Source organism: Dicentrarchus labrax, unplaced genomic scaffold (assembly GCF_905237075.1).
Source record: "Dicentrarchus labrax unplaced genomic scaffold, dlabrax2021, whole genome shotgun sequence".
Taxonomy (NCBI): Eukaryota; Metazoa; Chordata; class Actinopteri; family Moronidae; genus Dicentrarchus; species Dicentrarchus labrax.
Window position 1 is genome coordinate 29,829,096 of NW_026136714.1, and position 26,284 is coordinate 29,855,379.

At 37.8% G+C, this 26,284-nt stretch overlaps 1 protein-coding gene across 1 annotated transcript; it reads left to right on the forward strand.

The window, feature by feature from the left end:
* The first annotated feature begins 1,891 nt into the window (after positions 1 to 1,891).
* Positions 1,892 to 25,524, forward strand: LOC127375895 (GTPase IMAP family member 8-like). Its single transcript, XM_051422287.1, has 8 exons — positions 1,892 to 1,984; positions 3,172 to 3,256; positions 4,608 to 4,670; positions 18,174 to 18,746; positions 19,159 to 20,310; positions 20,687 to 20,794; positions 20,936 to 20,974; positions 24,735 to 25,524. The coding sequence occupies exons 2-8, from the start codon at positions 3,235 to 3,237 to the stop codon at positions 25,343 to 25,345; spliced, it is 2,568 nt and encodes an 855-aa protein (XP_051278247.1). The 5' UTR covers positions 1,892 to 1,984; positions 3,172 to 3,234; the 3' UTR covers positions 25,346 to 25,524.
* Positions 25,525 to 26,284: the final 760 nt, after the last annotated feature.

A 26,284-nucleotide genomic window follows, 5' to 3' on the forward strand; every position in this document is an offset into this window, starting at 1 on the left:
CACTGCAGAGGTTCAGCAACAGGAGGCCACCAACAGTAGGATCTTACATAACTGACACACAAATACAAATGTTAGCTTTAATGATCCGTGTTCAGACTTGAGAACAGAGTCAGACTCAGGACTCGACACGTACTGAGACCTGGTTTTATGTCCTTTAAGTTGCACATTTATGTAGTTGTTGGTTCAGTTATCGGTGATCATCCCATTTTTATTTTTGTTGTATTGCATTATTTATTATGTGCATGTATATATACATTTACATTTACATACAATGAGAGACATTCATGTTGAGGCAGTTTGGGGATTTATTTCTTTGTACAATTCTCATACTGTGACTGAATGAATGAAAACAAGTTTGGTTTGTTTATCATATTATCAGAAACGTATTAATATACACCAATCAGCCGTAACCTTCGGAGCACTGACAGCTGAAGTGAATAATGACTGGGTCAGAACATCTCCAACCCTGCAGTTCTTGTAGGGGGTTCCCGGTCTGCAGAGGTCAGTACCTATCAAGAGTGGTCCAAGGAAGGAACAGAACCAGAGACAGGGTCATGGGGGGCCGAGGCTCATTGATGCAGGTGGGGAGTGAAGGCTGGCCCGTGTGGTCCGATCCAACAGACGAGCTACTGTAGCTGCTGAAACAGTTAATGCTGGTTCTGATAGAAAGGGGTCAGAACACACAGTGCAGAGCAGTCTGTTGGTCTGGGACCAGTCAGGGAGTCCAGGTGGTCTTAATGTTAGTGTCTTTCATATTTCAGTACATTAAACTGCAGTAAAAAGAAGAGCGAACAGAAGAACTGATCCAGGCAGCAGAATTTCAGTGTGTTGGACCGGAGCGGAGCAGACGAGCTACAGGTTCCTGCTGCAGTTACATGTGTTTCATTAAAGCAATAAACAAACTCTAATGCTGACTGTACAGCCAAGTTAATGACACTTTACATAAATACGCTCATTCTTTCCTATGAGACTGCTCCACATCCACACCCTCATGTGGTGACATGGGAACAAGGGAGAGGACTGCTAACTGTAAGAATGTCCAAAGGAAGCTACAATGTTAATTAATACAGCACCTTTCATTTTAATGCAAAATATGAATACGAATTCTATATTTGAGACAATATTTTCAATTCCTACACACTGACAACTTTATTGATTCATTAAATGACTGAAATCCTGTAAACTGTAGACATCTGGACAAAGAGGAGAGTGTTCATTTTATAGTTAGTAAGTTTTAATACCCCTCCTGCTCTTTAAGACTAAAAATATTAGTACATTAAATTAAGATGTAAGCATCTTCTACTCCTGTGCTTTGGTGGTGATTTATTTGTTTTACATTTCAGTCAGCGTTGATGTTCTTCCTGTGAATATTGTGGATCACAGTTTTCACTAAGACGTCAGCAAAGACCCTCACAAACACTGACAGACATTCAACTGGATATTTACTTCAATAAAGCACCAAGGTTATTATAGTTCAAACCATTCAGCTCACTAAAAACTGGAATAACCCAAACTAACTGAAACAATATTGTGTCCTTGCATAAATAACTGGAATATAATAAAAATGTACAGGAAATGTTTTTTTTCTATTTGGTCAAATTTTCCAAAACAACAACCCGAGGAGACGTTAGTGGATCCGTTTATTGAGACTGTGAGTCAGTGTGTTGGTATTGTAACGCACATTCTGAACAAATATTCCCCATAGTTTAATAAAACTATAAATAAAACTAACTCTGGAACTAAAATCAAACCTTTGAAACAATTAAAAGTAAAGAAACGAGCTGTAGAAACGGAGTGAAACTGAACTGAGCTGAAAACGAAATAAATAAAAGAACTAATGAAAACTACAGTAGTATAATAACCGTGCAGACCACAGCCTCCATAGGAACCACTGACATGCCCTCCAGCAGGTTGCATTCTGGGTTCTGTAGTATCTGTCTTTACTTTCACTTTGGGTCGATGGCGCAGTAAGAATTCACTGCTGGTGAGTGAACTCAAACTAAATAACTGATAGATGAATAACTCTGTGTAGGTTATTAGAGATGTGTTATTATAATGTCTATAATGTTCTGCTAATGAAACGGTCGATGGCGGGTTTAATGTTAATGTTCCGTCGAGACCCGCGAACTGAGATCCACTGGCCGTAAACAAATACACAGAACTGATTCTCTAACTGTTTGCGGTGATAAAACATTAAACAACAAACAAACAACAACATCAGAATCGTAAATAAAATCCTGATCAATATCGTTCACATTATACAGACTGCACACCGGTATGTGGACTATGTGGACTTCAGCTGTGGGACAGAATCTGCTGGTTTAGAGCGGAAATGGATCGATAGGCCGTGTGTGTGCAGATGTTATCAGATTGTGAATTTAGAGATCTATTGTGATGAAAACTTTCATATTTAGCTGTAAAGTGACCTGCTGCACTGCAGAGACAGGAAGTTAACCATTAACTGCCATCATCTAATGTACAATAAAGTAGAGTTTTATTACAGTACAGAGAATATTGCTGCTGCTGCTCTCTGACAGCACTGAACCTGAATGAATGCAGCCTGTTGGACAGCTGTCTGTTCACTCTCTGTCCTTCACCTGCAGGAGTTCTTCTTCTGTGGTTGAAATGCTGTATATTCTGGACATTAACAAGAAGAAGGCTGTGAATGTTTTCATTAGTGTTCCAGTGCAGATAAGCACCACCCAGCCCCTGTAATATAATAAGCATTCACATTTTCAGCCCTGGAATCTGCTAACACTGCAGGTTTATCTGTCAGTTCCTCTAAAGGCTGTCATCTAAAGCAGTGGCCCCCACCCTCTTTTCTGTCATTCAGCTGACTGACATACTTTTCCTCACAGAAGTGAACCAAATGTTGAGATATAGGCCTACTGTGATGATTTAATGTCCTTTAAGTGACTTTATAAAATTAGCTTTTGCTGTAAATGTCCACCTGAGATTCTTAAAACAGAGCAAGAGAAAGCGAATTGGTATTGTACCAGCTGCAATAATTGGTATTGGACCATAAAGTTCAAAGACCTACAGTTGGCAAACAGTAACATGGCGCTAACTGAGTCAACTGCAAACAGAGAAGTAGCTCCAGGTTGGTAAAGACGTCCTAGAGACTGATTTGTTCAACAGAATGAGACCCTTTTTATTTTTTTGTGTTTAAAGGTTTTTGAAACCAGCTGTTGGTTTCCAGCTGAGCTTCTTCTGGTGTTTCCACACAGTGACAGTATGGCAGCCGCTGCAGAATCTGGTGAGTACTGTCGGATTGACAGCAGAAATATGCATTAGCTCTGACTTCAGTTCAGAGTTAATGTTGAATTAAAATGTCTAGATCCTGTGATCTGAGTTCTCTCTGAGCAGACAAACGTTCACCCTCATCCGTCTGCTGTAAGAACAAATCTATACCACCAGCTGGAGACAGCATTTAATATTCAGTAGTGTTTTTCTGGGTTGGTAATAGTATAGTAGTAATATAATAATATTGATGTCACTATGTTTCTGAGAGTACTTCCAATGGGTTATTGTTCCACAGTATCTTAATGTTTCATCGGGCCCTTTCGCTTTGTTCGCTTTGATGCCTTCCAGATGTTTACCTGCAGACTGGGTGGAGGCCTGCAGTGGCTGCCCGTTTAAAGCTGTCTCTGATAGATGTAAGGGCTCTGTGGTAAACACCCCTCCTCACACTCACTGTGGATAACAGTAGTGGGTTGAGGCAGTGGCTGTGGGGGCCACAGGGGCGGCCAGTGGCCAATCCAGGAATCAAACTGCTCCACAGTCAGCCTGAAGTATCTCTCTAACAGGCTCTATCCAGGCTGAGTTTGTGGAACAGACTGTGACACTCTCCCAGCTGTGGTACCCAGCTTTGATGTGTCTGGTTTGCAGTCTACGGTGCAAAATAATGAAACAAATATGCTTCCTTTGATTTGTGTCTGTTTGTTTGCAAGAGACAGACAGACAGACAGACAGGCAGCTGTGGTCGAGCTACATACACAGTGAATGTTCAACACCAAAATCCTGAGCGTCAAAATGTCTCCCTGGTTAAATGTATCTGCAGTTTCATGTCTGTCAACAGTATCTACAGTATATCTACCAGTGTCAGACTACACACATTATATATCTATCTAATAGTATCTAAAGTTCTAAAGTATATAACTAACCATATCTAAAGTACAGAACCGTATACTGGGTTGGGAATTAGAATAATTTAGAAGGGCACCAAACTGAACTGGTGCAATTCATTAACATCAGATCATGATCAAAGATAATAATTAATGATACATTTATATTAAATGTTCTATATTAAAGAAGGGATCATTATAGCCAATTATTTGATTCTCATTCTCATAAAATACACTAAACTATTAATATGGAGCTCTGATTAATAATTAAATTACAGTATCAGCAGCCAGTAAATGGTACTTGTATAACACCTTTCTGTCTTCTGACCACTCAATGTGCTTTACACTACATGCCACACTCAAGAAGTGAACACGAAGAGAGTGAACAAAGGGTTAACCAGGGGTTTTATTATAAAGGAATTTGAAATGTTAATTTGGGTGAGGTTTGATTTTCTGAAATATTATATTTCTGTTTTCTTACAGAAGGGAGTAACAAAGTGAGGCCTCTGAGCCACAGCCACAGCTATCAGTTTATTCCCCCTACCAGTAAGTTCCACTAATGTGACTGTGTTTGAGTGTATTGTGAGGTATTTTTACAAACTGGTGGTACTGGCTAGTGTGTATGTGGAGCTGCTGTCAGAGCACAAAGCCCTTTAGTAACTGTGCTACTAAACCTACAAAAGTACAACAGATTGACAGCTGGATCTTTAACCAATACTTTCTATTCCATAAATGAACTAATTAGCATATGGAAAGGACTCCTAACATTATTATTATTACCACAACCAAAAACAGACCCACATATATTGTTGAGTGACTTTGTGGTTTAAACTTTACTGTTGCTGCCCTAGAAGGAATACTTAGTTATATTTATTATATAAATCAATTATAATCTTTTTCAGGACATCTTTATTGCCAAAGCCTGAGTGTATTGTGAAATAAAACCTGTGTGTGGGTTTAAATGAACATTGTAATGATAATAGTCGATAACTGCTTGATAATTGTAACGATCTGAAATCGGAATCAAATCAAATGGTGAGGTGCTTTGAGATTCCCACCGCTAATGTAGGGCCACTTAAATTGAATCAACTGACAGAGAACAGTGTTCATAAATATGATTCTGGATTATCTCTGTCAGCTAAAGCCACACACAGCACCATGTGCCTCCACTTACACTGAGATATACTGGCAGAGGCACAGGCATTGAACTTGAACTACTTCACTTTCCACTCCACTACTGTTTTTGCATTAAACATTTGCCCCAGTGATTCATTATTTCCATAACAAATAAGCAATAGTAACTTTAATTAACACCTCTCAATCAGAGCTTGGTTCATAGTGACGCCACCATTTTGTAGTGAGGGTGTAACAGAAGAGAAAAGAGAACTGAGACCTTCCATAACCTGGGATCCATAGAGTTTAGTTTTTTTTAGTTTCAATTGACAGTTTTGCTACTTTATTATTATTAAAATAGATGTATAGTTCAGTTTATTACTTCATTTGACAGGGACAATTTATTATGACAACTTTTCTGAAAAAAGTAGTTAAGATGTTACCATCTGTTAAAAGGTTATCAAATACAATCAACAATAAAAGCAGTGAAAACAAGTATGCAGATAGAAACCTGCACCACATAGAGAGAGAGAGAGAGAGAGAGAGAGAGAGAGAGCTTTTAGGATGCACAGAATCAACAATATCATGACAATGTTACGCCTGGCAGGTTAGAGTGTCTTATCTGCCCAAGGCATATTCAAGGCAAACAGAATAGCACCAGCAACCAAACCTTGGGGCACACCTGAAAATAGAACCAGAGTTTCAGATGAAGAGGCATCAGCCAACAGCAACTAAGAAAGTCCCATTAGAGAGGATGGTAGAAGAGAATGACCTAGAGATACCCACCCACTGCCTCAGTCTGTTGCCAATAACAGTCTGTTAACAGTAATTAAACGTAACCCTGTTTTTTAGTTTTTCAGTATTTCAATTATTACATGATTATTATAATCATTATTATGCTATCTGATACAGTTGTAAGATGCTTAGCAACTTCATTCTCTAAGACTTTGGATATAAAAGGCAGCTTGGAGTTAGATAGTCACTTTGAAAAGAAGAAGGTCCACCAGTTACAGTTACGTTTCATCATAGTGCTGTGATATTGGTCTTACATCAGGTCAAGTTCAGTGATAATAAATATTTCTAATTCACTGTTTTCTTTTCAGTGTCTGAGCTGAGGGTTGTTCTGCTGGGGAACAGCTGGTCTGAGAGGAGTTCAGTGGGGAACTTCATACTGGGAGAGACTAAGTTCAACACTGATGAAGAACCAGACTTTCTGACAGTCAGACGACAGTTAAAGGAGAAAGAAATAGTTCTCATCAACACTCCAGATCTGCTGCATCCCAACATCTCTGATGACAAACTGACAGAACTTGTAAAAGACTGTGTGAGACTCTCTGATCCTGGACCTCATGTGTTCCTGCTGGTTCTACAGCCTGAAGACTTCACTGAGGAACACAAACTGAGACTACAATCAATCCTTGAAAGGTTCAGTGATCAATCATTTGATCATTCTCTGGTTCTGATATCAACACCCAGAGAGGAGAGTCCAGCTATCATGGAAGATCATATGCAACATCACCCCTTAAAAGACATGATCAGACTGTGTAAATACAGATACTTGAATCAGAAAAACCTTGAACGTCCAGAGCTGTTAACACGCTTGGGTCAAACTGCAAAAGAGAACAATGGAGAGCATGTCAGCTGTGATGTATTTGAAGATGAGGATGCGGGTTTATTCATGACACCAAAGTCTGAGTCTGAACCCATCAAACCAGCTTTAAACCTGGTTCTGTGTGGGAGGAGAGGAGCAGGGAAGACTTCAGCAGCCAAGGCCATTTTAGGTCAGACAGAGTTTCATTCAGTCTCCAACTCATCAGAGTGTGTTAAACATCAGGGAGAGGTGTGTGGACATTGGGTTTCCCTGGTGGAGCTGCCTGCCTTGTATGGAAAACCTCAGGAGGCAGTGATGGAGGAATCACTCAGGAGTATCTCCCTCTGTGATCCTGAGGGCGTCCATGCCTTCATCCTGGTCCTACCTGTAGGTTCCCCTCACTGATGAAGACAAGGGAGAGTTAGAGACCATCCAGAACACATTCAGCTCTCGAGTTAATGACTTCACCATCATTCTGTTCACTGTGGACTCAGATCCTACAGCTCCAGCTGTTGTTAAGTTTCTTAACAAAAACAAGGACATCCAGGAGCTCCGTCAGAGCTGTGGAGGAAGATATGTTGTTCTCAACATCAAGAACAAACAGCAGATTCCCCGGTTGTTGGAAGCTGTGGAAACGATTGGAGTTGAAGGATCCAGATGCTTCACAAAGGACATGTTCACCAAAGCTCAGATGGAGAAGGTTTTAAAACTTAATGCTGAACTGCAGGATGTGAAACAGGGTGAGATGGGAGGTGTTGATGAAACTCAGTGCAACGAGAGTCTCAGGATGGTGCTGATTGGGAAGACTGGCAGTGGGAAGAGTGCAACAGCAAACACCATTTTAGGAAAAAAACATTTCAAACCCAGAATCGCCCCGAAGCCAGCAGCCAAGTCTTGTGAGAAAGCAACAGGAGATATTGACGGCCGACCTGTGGCTGTGGTCAACACCCCTGCATTGTTCGACACGACTCTGTCTGATAATGAAATTCAAAAGGAGATCAAAAAATGCAACCACATGTTGTCTCCAGGACCTCATGTGTTCTTACTGATGCTGCAGATCGGGAACTTTACACAGGAGGAAAAAGACTCGGTGGAACTGATCAAAAAGTATTTTGGCAAGAAGTCTGAAGATTTCATCATCGTTATATTCACCAGAGGAGATGATCTGGAAGATCAGTCATTTGAGAGCTACATCAACGACTGTCCTGACTTTGTTAAAAAACTCATTACTGATTGTGGAGGGAGATACCAGGTCTTCAACAACAAAGATTACACAAACCGCACACAAGTCAGTGATCTGCTGACCAAGATCGAGACCATGGTGAAGGAAAATGGCGGCTGCTACAACACTGAGATGTTGGACAGTACAGAGAAAGTCATACAAATACAAGTGGAGAGCATTCTGAAAGAGAAGGGAGAAGAGATGAAGAGAAAGGAGGAGGACCTCAGGAGAAAACATGAGGAAGAGTTGAAAACACTGAAAAGGAAAATCAGTGAAATGGAACAGGAGAAAAAACTGGCGGCAAAACAGCTGAAGGACAAAGACGAATGCATCAACAAGGAGCGCCAGGAGAGAAAGAAAGAACGGGAGGAAGAGGAAAGGAGAAGGAAAAAACTAGAAGAAAGTCAGCGGCAGGAATGGAGAAGAAAAGTGGATGCATCTGAGAAAATAGTTCAATCAGAGAGACAGCTAAGGGAAAATGCTGAGAGGAAGCTGGAGCTGTCTAGAAAGGAGGAGAAGAGAATTCGAGAGGCCTGGGATAAAGAAAGAAAGGAAACCTGGGAACAAATCCGTCAGGAGGATAAAAAGAGCCTGGAGGAGGGGAAAACAAGCTTCAGAAAGCTCCAAGAAGAGTACCACCGTAAAAGAAGAAAATGGACATTGTCTTTGTTTGTGCTGCTGCTTTTTCTGTTATTTTTATTATATTATGTATTTCTCAGTCACTCACACACACACACTACAGAGAGCACTAGGACCAAAGAACACACATGAAGAGTTTCACTACTTGCTAGGCTGATAAAGGAGACAGATTTACATCTATAGACTACTACATGACGTCAAATAAAAACATCCATATAAACATTAATTTTACAGTAACGCTCAATATCAGTCTGAAGTTTGATTTTCTAGTGCAGCTGGACACTTTATAAATCCATCAGGATAGAGACGCACTATAAAGAGTTGGTTTAACATGTCTAATTAAATTCCAGCTCTCTAGAAGAATGTTTTTTAGTGAGTAGTGTAAGAACTCATTGCTGAGTAATCTATTACTACCCAACACTGCTCAAAGGCAGTCAGACATCTTACCGCTGGCATCTGTGTTTTTCTGCATTTGTAGCACAAACACTTTTCCCGCCTTTGACTCTAGTATAAAGAAGAAAGAACGCATACATCAGCTGGGCGTACATGAGCTACAGTTACTGTGGTTTAGAGAATTGACTCAGAATCGTGACTAGCTTAACTTATTCCCTATGATGAGAACAGTTCCTCAAATTACTGCAAAGTTAACTGCTGAGTGCTTTTCTATTTCTGCAATAGCACATAAGCATAAATGAGACTTTTAGGTTCTATCCTCTTTTTTAATAAGCACATTTTCCCAAAGGAGTCAGGTGATCAAAAATATATTGAGAAGTTTGGATAAGCCAGTAAACTTATTATTTTTTTATTTATAATTTTCTGGTTGACTGGCAAGCCGGTTTTATTGTAATTCATCTCCTTTTAATCACGTCACATTCACATTGTTGTACCTTTTTAATAGTAAAAATAGTTTAAAGCTGGAACCTGCCTCTCTAACATGCACAGGGATCATTTGGGGACATTTGATGAAGTTGCTGTTTCTTTTACACTTACACTTACTTTGAGTATAACGTGTGTGTTTTGTTGATCTGGTCTGTTTCTGCCTCCCTGCATGAAGCTGGGTCCCACAGAGAAGTTTATCTTCAGAGAACCATCATTCCAGGAAAGTCTGTTTCCTCAGGTTGTTCTTTGGATGACTGTTAGTTGTATATTTCTAAATCTGCTCAAGTGTGTAAGTTGTGTTCACTGTCTCAGTTACCAAACAAAATATACTGCAGGTCAAACTAACAAGAATCCCATTGAAGGATTGTGGCATCATTTCATTGTATTCTATGTAGATGATAAATCATAAATCTAACACATTATGAGACACACTGATGGATTAAGAGATAATTTAGTTATACTTCTAATCTTATAGTGAATTACATTTAGGAAATATCTTTTGTCGCCCTTATAATGTATGTTTATATCAGAGGTGGATGGCAATGTTTTCTTTAATTTGTAATATTACTGTATATAGAACTGTTCATTTGCTCTATCTTACTTCATCATAGCCCCTGTTTGTTCCCATCAGCCTCTGATTCTGTTAAAGATTGTTACTGTGATTTAATCCATTGACACTACCTAGAAATGACATTATGTCCTTAATGGTTTTGGACAGAAAAACAAAAATATGACTCATATTGTTTATGAAATACAAACATAACATATCAGAAAGTAACAATAATATAGTAAAGTTATAATAAAACAATGTTTTTTAGTTTATTTGTATAGTTTATATGTTTAACCTGTTTGTTGGGAAAAAGAAAGGTACATTTGTGATTTGAGTTTAATAGGCTTCCAATAAATCTGCTTTAACAGTGGCTTTAATGTATTCTTTCAACTGTTTATTAATCAAATTAATTTATTATTAAATGTCATAATGACACACAAGATTTACCACTTTGCCTAACGGGGGGAAAATAATTTTAACAATGACTATCCACTCCCCTTTTACACAACAGTAAATAGTTCTTCAACAATCCAGTGGGTCAAACTAGCAGGGACAACAGATGCTCTCAAAAACAAGTCATCAACTCAAGACCTTTAAATCTCCCAAACAATTGCACCAGTAACAAGTCCTCTGACTGGGTAGTTAACACCCTGAACAGACCACAGGCCCAAACAAACTGGTACAACACTAATTACACTTATAATTACCTTGAGCCTAATTCAGGTCCAAAAACAAGACGAGCCCTCATTTCGTCACAGCCCAGGCTCAGTGAGCTAGACAAAGACAGAGACCACACAAGATTTAAAGCAATTTAAACAATTGGGGTAATTTATTCATAACAAATGTATCTGTAGTGTGTAAGTCAGTGGTGGTAGTGTTGAATGTGTGTGTGGTGTGCCATCCATCTCTACCTGCAAGCAACCTGCAAAGAAAAAGCCCAAACAGGGTGCCATGTAGCTCACTTGGTAGAGCTGGGCCACCATGTACTGAGGCTGAGTCCGTGCTGTAGTGGCCCTGGACACTGATCTCTCTCTCTCTCTCTCTAGTTTATCCCTCAGAGAAATTATAGTCCTTTAAGAACAACCAAATGACAACGATTCTACATTAATTAAAAGAAAGGACTCGTAACCCACGAGTCAAAATGACCTTTCATTGTAAGTGATTTTATGACTGACAAGTTTTGTTCTAATAGTCTGTTGTATTTTCTGTTTATAGTTTTCTATTTTTAATTTATGTTATAACCTGAGATTTGATCAGGTATGAAGAGACGTCATCATGACTCCTCTGACCACCAGGTGGCGGTGATGACCCAGTATGATGACCCAGTATGATGACCCAGTATCTCTCTGGTTACATTGAGATATTTCTGCCGTCTGAGTGCTGGAGGATTCTGAACATATTTTATACAGACATGATGGAGTTAGGGTTTAACTGCCTGTATGTAGATAAGAATATAAATTGTGTTTGAAAAACAATCAATAGATCAGAATTTTCTTTTTGTTGAGTAATAATTGATTTTAGAAGCATGTGAATAATTCCTGGTGGACATGTTTGTATATTCAGTGCTGAAGAGCAGGACATTTCCTGTATCTGTATAAATATATAAATATGCCTTTAATCATGAAATAATATCTGCCTTTATTTTAAATTTCTTTTTTCATACATTGTCTAAAATCCTTAAGTGTTTTGGTTTTTCTTAACTGCATAACTGGAAAATGTTTCATCTCAAAAAAAACAAACAAAAACTGGACAGACGTGGTCTTTGTCTCAGCTCAGTAAAGATTAACACCAGACAGAACACACAGGCTGGTCTTTACAGTCTGACTCAACAAAGTGTAAGAACTCACCAACTAATGGTCTGTAAGTACAGTTACTACCCACTAGAACAGAAACAACATGTAACATATACCTACCCAGCTTAACAATGTTCTTTGTCGGGGACGGTTAGGACCTTATTTTTCCTTCGTTCTGATAAAAAGTGCAGTTATCCAAAGTAGGCCTATGTTTTCTCCTGCAGAATGAATGTGAAGGAACAAGTTCATTCAACAGCCCTGTAATCAATAATCCTGATTATTCATTATTCTTTTGCTGGGAAAAGTGATGTTGCAGCCTGTAAGTGCATCATCAACAGGATAAAGCAGCTGAGAGCATAATGGTAAAATACAGTAGTCACCACAACCTCTGTTTATGTTTGTATAATCAATGTGTATATAGAAATATTCTAATGTCATCAAACTGGCTCTTAATACAAAATAAGCTTGTGTTTCAATCATTTTCCAACCTGCTGTAACGATCAAAACACAAAATATTTCTTCTAATTCAATATATTGATGTTTTTTGGTGTTTTGTATTTTGCTGATATCTCCCTGTTGGTCTGCTGATTTCTGTATGTTTGAGTTGGATTCTTTAAATGACAAAATGTTGTTGTTGTGTCTCGTGATAAATGAGGCTTTAAACAGTTGAATATCTCACTGACTCTGTACAATCATTTAATCTTTAACTCTGTTTTCTATAAGTTTGGTAAAATGAGCATCATATTATTAATAGAAGTTTTTATGTAAAATAAATTGATTACAAAAAAAAAAGTGCTCAACAATGAGTTGATGTTTCAGCCAAAACCTTTTCAGTCTGTAGAAAATCTTTATGATATGATGTATTTGTTCCTAATTATTAGTGTAATTATTGACGGATTAAAAACAGACAACAGCTCAGTAAAGAAAGACTTCAGCAGCTGGAAGCTCTGTTTGGTCATTAGAGATGTTTTCTTTTAAATATGAGAAAGAAAATGATGTTTGTGAGTGAAATGAAGTGTTCCTGTTATTTTGTCCACCCCCTGTATAATCACAATCAGCATATTTCAGTTGATGGATGGTTTCATTTAGGAGAGATCCACTATGATCCACTGCCCCTCTTGTGTGCTGACAGTGTTTTGTCCAGCAGGTGGCGCTCGTACATTAACTACTGACCTGAAGTCTGTTTTAGAGCTTCTACTGCACATCTGTCTGTGTTTAAATCTCTGAATCACTGACTCTTTCTACACTTTCTCTTCATGCTGTTCAATACATTTGAACTTTAATGTTGCATAATGATGTCTAATATACATTTTACTGCAGCAGGGATTACAGATATATTATTCTGACTTATATCAGTGATAAGAAGTGTTTCCACTGCACCTTCAGACTTGTTCTCTGTTTGAAGTGTCAGCTGTAAGGTTTAAAAAGTGTTCGATGGGTTTTTGCATCACACACTTACACTATTGATTAAATATTGAATTTAAATTGCGGATTACTGGGCAATATGGATCCACATCTCTCAGTAAATAATGTGAGACTTAAAGCTGCAGTCAGAGCCTGAAGACTTCGGTTCACATTGTATTGACAAAGAACATTTTATAATGTTGTGAGGACTGGACTGATGGAGCAAACAGTTTTAAATGAGGGAGGATTGTAGTGCGAGCACTGGCATGTCAGATGTGACTGTGTGGTAAATGGTTTACATGGTTTACAGGTCAGTTAGGAGGGACCCCTAGCAGAGGAGGTCAGGAGCAGCTCTGGGGGACACACAGCATGGGTATAGTCTATAAAGCGAGGAGCCTGCAAGAGCTCGCTGGAGGCTGGAAACAGGATTGGTGTTAGGTTCAGAGCACGGAGAGCGTGCTGGAGGTATTCAGGAAAATAGAGCAGATATTTTTATTATGACAAAATATCTCTAAATCAATATCTCATTCAGAGAAAAACAGAGCAGATCTTTTGCTTTTTCTCTTTATCTGAACTAACGAGATACCTCTTGCACCCTCACCATGCCCAGGTGTCCAGCCCTTAGCCGGCTCTTTGAAGTGAACGACGGGAGCCGGCTCCTGATTGGGAGCCAGATCCAGATTTTTTTCCCAGATTTTCCCATTTTTTCCTGTTAAAGCCGCGTGATTGGTCAAGATGTGTGGCGGCATCTGTGTATCTACACTGAGCAGGAGGGGGAGGAAGGGGTTACAGACACACACGGCACAGTGAGCACGTGAACCGGTGGGACGGAGACGTGACAGAGCGAGAGACCTTGGCGCTACATAGACAGAGACTACACACTGGAAAGGGCGAGGAAAATGAGTGACAGGAAACGTAAAGTTTGGACACATTTTAATGTGATAGTTCAAAGGCAGAGTGCAGACTGTGCAAAGTTAAACATTTCTATCAAGCAGCTTTTGTCTAATTAAGATGGGTCTTTGCTTTTTGTAGCACTCTGTTCCATGTTGAGTATATTAATAAATCCATATAAATACTAAACATTTGATATAATGCATGTATTTACATTAGATATTCATTTTACACATGATTTGGAAATAAATTAATTTAAGCAAAAAAAATATAGAGGAGCCACTTGGGACCCGGCAGCAGCCGACTCTTTTTAGCTGAGACGGCTCTCTAAAAAGCATTAATTCCCATCACTACTTCCTAAATGTATTCCCGGAATTAGAAATGGGACTGGACTAAAAAGAGGATTGTAAGCCTCTAATTGGCCAACTAAAACAATGATTGATAGTAAGCCCACCCATTCAGAGTCTCCGATCTACAGAGACACCATTGACCCAGTGAGTGTTTTTAACTTTCACTTTCACTGATGGTTGTGTCACAGCAAGACATCCAGCAGGTGAGTGAACCCTCCTCCGTCAGTCCACTGTTGTCTGTGTGTTCTGGGCTCAACCGAGAGCTCCTCATATGTTTTCAGTCAGTGTTTAATCTGCACAATCTCTCTGGAATGAGGAGATTTACTGACACACTGGGAATAAAGCTTCTAGAAACTTTTAGGCTGAAGGGAGGAGACGCCATTTTAGAGATTATGAGAGGAGGAGGAAGTAGAGCTGCTCAGACATTTTTTAATAGTATAAATGTCCATATTTTTTTTTTTTTTACCTAAACTACATATGAGAGACTCAGTCTCATTAATTAGACAGCTTTGATCTGCATCATAGAGATAATACATGTTTTATATCTATTATGTGTTAAGTTGTTCATATATACAGACCAGTGCAGAGCTGGAACAACTCATTTGTTTCTTGTACAATAGAGAAATTTGAGAAATATCTCTGAATACTTACATACATACTGAGTATTTCAGTTTATAGTGTGTATACAACTATTGTAAAATCTTAAGTTTTAAAAAGGAAGCAATGTTAAAGTTGATGGCATTTATTTTATTGAGCTCTGTTTTTACTACAGTGCAGCCCTACAGTAACCCTATAGTAATCAAAGCCTTCAGTATTCAGTATACATGATGGCTGTAAATGTAAATATCTTTACATTTTGTATACTCCTGGCAGTAGAATAAACCAATACAAACCTATATAAAGGTTCTGTTTGCAACACAAAGCATACCGTGATATACTGTGAAACCACCAGAATCTAAATCTTATTTATATTTAATATCATTATAATGCTGCTTGTCACACATTTTACCTTCATCAAACCAAGTGCAGCTTAACAGCTCTACTGTTAAACCAGACGGTCGTGCAACCTCGTCTACGGCCATCCACTGTGACGGACACTTGGGCTGATGGGCTGTGTTGTCAGTGTTGTTTGTGTCATTGTCACACGCTAAATAACATATAGGAACCCAAAATATCAGTTATCAGTTACTCACCCTGTGTCGCATGAATTTAGGGATGCTGAACATCAGTATCGGCCGATATTCTCCTTGTTGATATTGACCTTTCTGCAAATAAGATGAGAATAATTAATCTTGCTCTGTCTAAATGTTATGTTGGTTATTTCCAGTCAGACACTGACAATAAAATCACCTCCGTTTTCCAGCACTGGCACAACTTAACACTCAAACACTGATGTGTTCCATTCAGCAGCACAAAGAGTGAGCGGCTGTTCAGATCTGCATCTGAAATCTCAGATGAGAAGAGAAATAGGCAGAGATTCTCATCTTTGTGGATTTCTTTGTTTCCCTGGCACAAAAGGGCAAATAAATAACAACAAAAGCAGAAGTTTTATCTTGAACATAGATATCAGTATTTCATTTGAATCAAATTGAAGATTTTTTCCCCTTCCTTAATTTTAGGGAAATACAGACACTTTTTTTCATCACAAACACACACAGGCCTTCACATTGTTGTCTGAAGAAACACAACTGGGCTCCGTGTTGCTCAGAGAAATCATTTTTATGTTGTGAAGCTGACTGAGACTGCAGTTTGCTCTGTACAAACATTTTGCTGTGTGAATGAGTAAGATCATTTCAATTCTAATTCTTCTTCCTTCAGGTTGTTAAAGCAGCAGTTGGTCTTCAGTTGAATGGGTCTCTGATGTTTCCAGCACACTGACATCATGGCGACTGCAGCACCAGGTGAGTCCAGTCACACTTTATTAGTCTGGATAAAAGACTGTCTTCTCTCTCTGTCCACATATTATAAATATAAGAAAAGCACAGCAGTCCTCAGACCTTAAATCCAGTCTGTGAGTCTGAATTCAACTCAGCTGATTGTTCATTTTAATGGAACACAGCAGGAAATATGAGAACCACTATAAACTGTAGTTCAGTGACAGACAGACAGACAGACAGACCACAGTCACTGTTCAATCCGCTTTATATATATATTTTGGTTTTTTTGTGTTGTTTGTTGTTTTGTGTTCTTTGTCAAAGTGTGCAGAGCCCACAGAGTCCCACTAGGTGGCGATAAAACATTAAAGTTTAGTGGATTCACAACACAAACTGATTGACTGACTGATTTGTAGCAAATATAGGATCAGTTTAACATCATTTATGACCAAGGCTTAATCAGAAGATTTTAGGTTTTTTAGGATTCCAATGTGTCTGAATACCAAAACAAAGACAACATGTAAGTCTTTAATAATATTTGTATAAGTGTCAAACAACCAAAATAAATAAACAGTTCAGTACATTTCCTACCACACTGTGTGGTTGATTTAGTTTGTCCAGTTGGGTAGCTCGCCATCCAAGGACCATCTTTCAAGTCCCAAAAATAACCTGACTGCTGATTGTTTCTTTTTCTAGTTTTTCCTATTTAAGCAAGCATCATTTGAGTTGTTTGGAGTTGTCTCAGCATGCTGCTGTCTGAATTCAGGAAGAGGAAGTGACTTTGTTTGACCTGGTTATTTATGTCCTCCATGTTATCTGTTTCCCTTATATCATTATATTGTTGACAGGGTATTTTATTAGATTATTCAGTTTATTTAACTTTTAACCTGGGTTACAGATTTGTTTGGGTTGTTGTTTGAATGGTCTTCCATTTAACTTTTGTCTACGAGTGTTATTGTGGGACACCTGACGTAAAAGTGTTTTTTTTGTAATGAGCAGGTGGATTACATATAGTATCACATTATAAAGGGATTGTAAACACATGGGTGTATGTTATAGGACTATGATCACATGGAACAATATAAAGTGGAGGTATACTATTTTATATTAAAGTCTCCTCCAGTCAGAAACCAGTGTTCTTGTTCCTACAGTAAGATGTCTGAATGATGTCTGTGCAGAAGGATGTTTTCACATTCATCTGCTGAAAGTGGAAAGTTTCTCTGTGCTTGGTGAAAATCATATTTTGTGGAACGGATTTTTACAAATAGTCTGTTTTAAAAGTCAATCCTGGTCCACTATGCAACTTCTACAAACTGTAAATTATTTATGAGAGAATTCATTTTATCATTGTTTTTATTTACATTCGCCATCATCACCCTGTTAATGATCTTGATCCTGAATTATGAAGCACTTTGTAATGTCTATAAATGGTAATGTCAGCTGTTCTATTACGAATCACTTTTCTTCCGAGTGGTGGAACTGCATCTGGCCAATGATCTGTGTGTCATATATATCAAATACTGTAGCTGATCCAAGTGGACTCTAAAGTAAATTAATGCTGTGTCCTTTCAATCACAGATGATCTGCGTCCGCGGAAGCGCAGAAACAGCAAACATCATTTGCCACCTGACCGTGAGTCAAACTGAACTATGTTATCCTGATATTTAATAATATCTGAGTTTACAGCATTTCTGTAAGTAAGTAACAGAAAGTTTACATCTTTTCTAAATCTTTGTTTTTCAGTGTCTGAGCTGAGGGTTGTTCTGCTGGGGAACAGCTGGTCTGAGAGGAGTTCAGTGGGGAACTTCATACTGGGAGAGACTAAGTTCAACACTGAGGAAGAACCAGACATAGTGACGGTCAATGGACAGTTAGAGGAGAAAGAAATAGTTCTCATCAACACTCCAGATCTGCTGCATCCCAACATCTCTCATCACAAACTGACAGAACATGTGAAAGACTGTGTGAGACTCTCTGATCCTGGACCTCATGTGTTCCTGCTGGTTCTACAGCCTGAAGACTTCACTGAGGAACACAAACTGAGACTACAATCAATCCTTGAACTCTTCAGTGATCAATCATTTGATCATTCTCTGGTTCTGATATCAACACCCAGAGAGGAGAGTCCAGGGTTGATAGAAAAATACCTGGAACGTCCTCCATTAAAAGACATGATCATAAAATGTAGATACAGATATTTGAGGCAGAAGAACCTTGAACGTTCAGAGCTGTTAACACGCTTGGGTCAAATTGTGAAGGAGAATAATGGAGATCATGTCTGCTGTGAACCTGAGGACCCAACATCAACTTCACCAGGTGATCATCCAATGGCAGGATTAACCCAAACAAACCCCACAACTCGTCACCACTGACAGCAATAACATTCAATAAAAACATTCAAATGTTCATGTGTTAGAATCTTTACAATCTGTTACATTAATATTTAGCTTTGCATTGGAAAAAATGATTAAGGTGAAATGTGATGCTGCCTTTTCTTAACATGTTCCAAATGTTCATATTCAACAAATAAATTAGCTAGTTAAGGCTAACATACATTCCCATCCTCCATATTCACTGATCACTGCCACAATAATTTCAACTGACAAATTTAAGTTCTTTTGTAAAACAGCTTTATATGAACATCATTTCGTTAATTGTGAATAATATAATGCGACATTGCAGTTTAATAAAATGTTGACATTTGATCTTTCTCTCTGTTGTATTACAGCCTCTAGATTCAGGATTGTGCTGCTGGGAAAATGTGAGGACAAACAGACACAACTTGGTAACATCATCATCAGGGACCAAGCTTTTAATTACCAAAAAACTTCCCCAACCAGGCAATGTGTGGCTACCTGTGGAGAGTGGAGAGGAAAACCATTAATAGTGGTGAAAACTCCAGACATCTTCAGTCTGTCTGTGGAGGCCGTGAGAAGAGAGATGAAGAACTGTGTGACTCTGTGTCCTCCTGGACCAAATGTTCTTCTGCTGTTAGTGAAACCTTCTGATTTCACTGAGGAGAACAGACAAACACTGAAGTTCATCCTGAGTTTGTTTGGTCAAGATGCTTTAAAACACTCAATGGTCATCATGACACATGAGGGGAAAAAGAGTAAAACTGTTAATGAACTCCTTAAAGACTGTGGAGGAAGACACTACAACATGGTTGAAGACAACCACAGATCATTGATGGAGAAGATTAAAGAAACAGCAAATATGAGCAATGAAACCCCACTGCCTGAGTCTGAACTCATCAAACCAGCTTTAAACCTGGTTCTGTGTGGGAGGAGAGGAGCAGTGAAGACTTCAGCAGCCAAGGCCATTTTAGGTCAGACAGAGTTTCATTCAGTCTCCAACTCATCAGAGTGTGTTAAACATCAGGGAGAGGTGTGTGGACGTTGGGTTTCCCTGGTGGAGCTGCCTGCCTTGTATGGAGAACCTCAGGAGGCAGTGATGGAGGAATCACTCAGGAGTATCTCCCTCTGTGATCCTGAGGGCGTCCATGCCTTCATCCTGGTCCTACCTGTGGGTTCCCTCACTGATGAAGACAAGGGAGAGTTAAAGACCATCCAGAACACATTCAGCTCTCGAGTCAATGACTTCACCATGATTCTGTTCACTGTGGACTCAGATCCTACAGCTCCAGCTGTTGTTAACTTTGTGAAAGAAAACAGAGACATCCAGGAGCTCTGTCAGAGCTGTGGAGGAAGATATGTTGTTCTCAACATCAAGAACAAACAGCAGATCCCAGAACTGTTGGACATGGTGGAAGAAAATACTAAAAATAAACCACACTGCTATACAACTGAAACATTTGCACATGCACAAATGGATAAAGTCATACAACTTGAGAGGCTGATAAAGAAGAACAAGATCAGTGGTAAGTACTTTGTTTATAAACTTTATTTTCTGTTCTGTGTTATATTAAAGGAGTCATATTATGCCCTTTTTCAGGTTCATAATTGTATTTTGTGGCTCTACTACAATAGGTTTAGATGTTTTAATGTTCAACAAACACATTATTTTTCTCATACTGCCTATAGCTGAGCTCCTCTTTTCAGCCTCTGTCTGAATCGCTCGGTTTTAGCTCCTGTCTCTTTAAGACCCCCCTCCCGAAAAGCCCAGTCTGCTCTGATTGGTCGGCATTATGACGCGGCTCACGCGGATGACGCTCTGGCCCCTCCCCTTTGTTGCCGGCAGGTAGCTCCTCACTGTTACTGAGTTTATCAATATTAATTCAATAACTGCTTCTAAAGCAAAAAGTTCACCAGCGGACAGGTTAGAGCGGGAGTCTGACCTGAAATCACAGAGAAATGAACAACATCAACAATCAGGATTACAGCTTTCTGTGACGTTTTCCTCAGGTAAATACTGATATATTAACTACATATACGTACATATAACTAATATATATATATATATATTAACCTCTATCTATCACATAATGTAAGTGTTTATACCTTAACTATGAGAACCAACATTGTGTTTTATGCTTGTCCTTACAGGTACAGCAGTGAGCAGTGACCTACAGTCTACAGAGCCCAGTGAAGTTAAACATATTATATATTACATAATATTAACAACATTAGTCAAGCAGTTGTTTCTAGTGAAGAAACAGCCAGTAAATGTACCAAAGTAATCAGAGTAATAGTATAATGATTACTGTAACCTCCCATCTGTTATATTCTTTATACACATTAGTTTACTGAGACCATGGAAACAGAAACCTGGAATACTTTATCCTGTACAACATGTCAACATAACTGAAGGAATCACTCATCTAATAAAGTAACTTGTTTATGTGGTTTAAAAACTGCTCAGTAACCAACTGTACTGTACTGTATAATATAATACAGTGTAATATAATACAGTATAATATAATATACAGTATAATATAATACAGTGTAATATAATACAGTATAATATAATATACAGTATAATATAATATACAGTGTAATATAATACAGTATAATATAATATACAGTGTAATATAATATACAGTGTAATATAATACAGTATAATATAATATACAGTGTAATATAATATACAGTGTAATATAATACAGTATAATATAATATACAGTGTAATATAATATACAGTGTAATATAATACAGTGTAATATAATACAGTATGATATAATACAGTGTAATATAATACAGTGTAATATAATATACAGTTTAATATAATACAGTGTAATATAGTGCAGTATAATATAATACAGTGTAATATAATATACAGTATAATATAATACAGTGTAATATAATACAGTATAATATAATACAGTGTAATATAATACAGTGTAATATAATATACAGTATAATATAATACAGTGTAATATAATACAGTGTAATATAATATACAGTGTAATATAATACAGTGTAATATAATATACAGTATAATATAATACAGTGTAATATAATATGCAGTGTAATATAATATACAGTGTAATATAATACAGTATAATATAATATACAGTATAATATAATACAGTGTAATATAATACAGTGTAATATAATACAGTATAATATAATATACAGTGTAATATAATACAGTGTAATATAATACAGTGTAATATAATATACAGTATAATATAATACAGGGTAATATAATACAGTGTAATATAATACAGTATAATATAATATACAGTGTAATATAAATACAGTATAATATAATACAGTATAATATAATACAGTGTAATATAATATACAGTATAATATAATACAGGGTAATATAATAGTATAATATAATATACAGTATAATATAATACAGTGTAATATAATAGTATAATATAATATACAGTATAATATAATATACAGTGTAATATAATACAGTATAATATAATATACAGTATAATATAATGCAGTATAATATAATACAGTATAATATAATATACAGTGTAATATAATACAGTGTAATATAATATACAGTGTAATATAATATACAGTATAATATAATATACAGTATAATATAATACAGTGTAATATAATACAGTGTAATATAATACAGTATAATATAATACAGTATAATATAATACAGTATAATATAATATACAGTGTAATATAATATACAGTATAATATAATATACAGTGTAATATAATATACAGTATAATATAATATACAGTGTAATATAATATACAGTATAATATAATACAGTATAATATAATACAGTACAACAGCTCATTGTGGCTCACAGTAGTCCTATGTTATAAAATAAAATAATAAAGCAGTGTCTCTGGTGGTTCCTTGTTGCAGCTAACTGTAGTGATGTGTTGTTGAAACAGTCTGAGGTTACCAACACAATGTCTATCTAATGGCAGCAGATACACACACACACACACACACACACACACACACACACACACACCCACAGGACATTTACTGACTGTAACTGATGTTGTAAGTTCCCGGTGCAATAACAGACATTTAGCAGTGAGCCTCAGTGTTTATAATACAATAGGAGATTATATGAGTATAGGATGTTACACTGGACCTACACTTATATCCTCAGTAATAGCAGTACTTCAGTAACGCTAAATAAACAGATCAGAAAACTTTTATTCGTCGGTTTGACTCCACATAAAGCCTAGTGAGCAACCCCAGCTGCTGGGTGCTAATCAAAGTTACACAATATTACTAAACTAATGAATCCCTGCAGTTTGACTGTTTCTCTCTCACTGGAGCTCTAGTGTTAACTCCAGTGCACGTTGATCAAGTTCATTTACACACCGTAACACACACACACACACACACACACACACACACACACACACACACACACACACACACACACACTCACACACACACACACACACACACACACACACACCTGAAGGAAGCAGAGAAACAACAAAGCTAGCGCTAGCTGAGATAACGTTAGCACGTCAGTATAAAGTTACAATAATCACCATAACTCACTCTGTGTATTCTGTTAGCTTCTAAGGAGGCTTGATCACAGTCTGACTATTTCTCTCTCAGGGTAGCTCTATCTTTACCTCCGGTACATTTACACACACACACACACACACACACACACAGAGCAGAGCAGGACAATGGCTCTGGAATAACAAAGCTAGCGCTAGCTCAGCGAGCTAACAGCTGATGAGCAGCTACAGTTTGTTCACTCGGAGGTTTTCTGTTCTTTCTAACAGCGACACAAACACATTACTGACTGAGCACTTTAACTAAATACAGACCAACATAAAGCCAGTTACCCCCGACACAAAACCCACAACAGTAACAGAGTTACAGAGCCCCCCTGACACGAAGCCTGTGATTCTCTGTATAAACTTATAATAAACTTTGTGTGAATCTCTATAAAAATATCAGCAGGGGTTGCACCAGCTGGTTAATACATTAACTTCATCTTTAAGTTTCATCTTCATCTTTTAACATTTAACAAACAATAACAAACATTTAACAAACAATAAAAAACAATAACAAACATTAACCAACAATAACAAACATTTAACAAACAATAACAAACATTTTACAAACAATAACAAACATTTAACAAACAATAACAAACATTTTACAAACAATGACAAACATTTAACAAACATTTAACAAACAATAACAAACAATAACTACGTTAGCATCACTGAGGCTCCTGCAGCTAACAGCGGTTAGCATGTGCTAGCATTACAGAACAATGAAAAAGTATAAATTAGTAAAAATCCTTCCAGTGACTTCCTCTGCTGTCTCTCCACAGACAGTTGGTACAATCCCTCTTTCAGGAACAGTCTGTCAGTCAGTCCACTGTTGTACTGACCGAGGTTGTTCACACACACATTCCGGTTTTTGTGACTCTAGTCGGACATTGCCGTAAACAATAATTTACATAAATGTACATATGTAAATAAGTGTTGGGCTGTGCAGCCAATGACTGAACAGTTTGTCTGCTGAGGCCTTTGCCCAGACATTAGGCTGCAGGCTGCAGGCTGGACTTGCTTGTTCTCCGCTAGCTTGCCTTTTATAGTAACAATGGCGGAGCTCCGATAGTCAACAGGAAGTAAAGAGAGGTGGGTGGCAACAGGGAGAGCATGTGACGTCACAAACTACACACTTCTGAACCTGCGTGATTTCTCTCCTATATTCTGACTGAGGCAGCCCACAAAAACATGACTGAGTCATTTTTTTTCACACTTTGCTGCTGATAGGCCCTCCAGAGTCCCAAATGTACATAATCAAATGATTAAAAAGTTGCTTTTGCATAATATGTCCCCTTTAACTGCTACATTACAGTCTTAGTTTATACTGTAACAATTCTGAATATTTAAATGAACTCCTGGTCTTTATATTTCACAGGTGATGACGAGGAACGGAGTCCAGACTGTCTCAGGATTGTGCTGATGGGGAAGATTGGCTGTGGAAAGAGCTCTTCAGGAAACACCATTCTAGGAAGAAAAGAGTTTAAAGTTGAATCGAGCCAAACATCAGTCACTATACGCTGTCAGAAAGAACAGAGTGAAGTTGATGGTCGTCAGGTGGTTGTGGTCGACACTCCTGGTCTGTTTGACAATAGTTTGTCTCATGAAGAAGTTCATGAGGAGATGGTGAAATGCATCAGTCTTCTGGCTCCAGGACCACATGTCTTCCTGTTGGTGTTAGAAATTGGCAGATTTACACCAGAGGAGAAGGAGACATTAAAACTTATCAAGGAAAGCTTCGGGAAGAATTTTGAGAAGTTCACCATCATTCTTTTAACTGGAGGAGATACACTGGAAGATGCTGAGATATCCATTGAAGAATACATTGAAAAGAAGTGTGATGATTCCTTTAAGAAGCTGATCTCTGACTGTGGAGGAAGATACCATGTGTTTAATAACCGAGATAAACACAACCGCACACAGGTCAGTGAGCTGATAACCAAGATTGACACCATGGTGAAGGGAAAATGGAGGCAGCTGCTACACTAATGAGCTGCTGCAAGAGGCTGAAGCTTCAATAAAGAAAGAAATGGAGAGAATCCTGAAGGAGAAGGAAGAAGAGATGAAGAGAGAGAGGGAGGAGCTTCAAAGAAAACATGAGGAAGAAATGGAAGAAATGAAAAGACGAATGGAAGAACAGAAAGCAGAAACTGAAAAAGAGAGAAAACTGAGAGAAAAACAACTTAAAGAAAAGGAGGAAAACATCAGAAAAGAACGTGAGGAGAGAAAAAAAGAACAGGAAATGAGAGAAGAAGAAGACAGGAAGAGTAAACAACAGGAAGAAATTCAACGACAGAAGTGGAAACAGAAAGTTGAAGTTTTGGAGGAAAAAATAAAATCAGAATTAGAGGAAAAAGAAATCACTAAAAGAAAGCTGGAGGAAATCAGAGAAGAGATGAGAAAAGAACGAGAGAATGAAGAGAAAAGACAAAAAGAATGGTGGCAAAAACGATACGAAGAAGATGAACAGAGACGACGGGATGCACAAACAAAACTGAAAAAACTTCAAGAAGAATACGAACAGGAAAGAGAAATCTATGAAAAGAAAAGAAAAGAAGAGGATCGAATCAGAAGAGAACAAGAGGAAAAAGAGAAAGAAAAACAGAGAGTAGAAATTGAAAAGGAGAGAAAACTGAGAGAAAAACAACTTGAAGAAAAGGAGGAAAACATCAGAAAGGAACGTGAGGAGAGAAAGAAAGAACAGGAAATGAGAGAAGAAGAAGACAGGAAGAAAAAACAACAGGAAGAAACTCAACGACAGGAGTGGAAACAGAAAGTTGAAGCTTTGGAGGAAAAAATAAAATCAGAGTCAGAATCAAAGGAAACCATTGATAGAAAGCTGGAGGAGAGCAGAGAAGAGATGAGAAAAGAACGAGAGAACTGGGAGAAAAAACTAAAAGAATGGTGGGAAAAACCACCCGATATGAT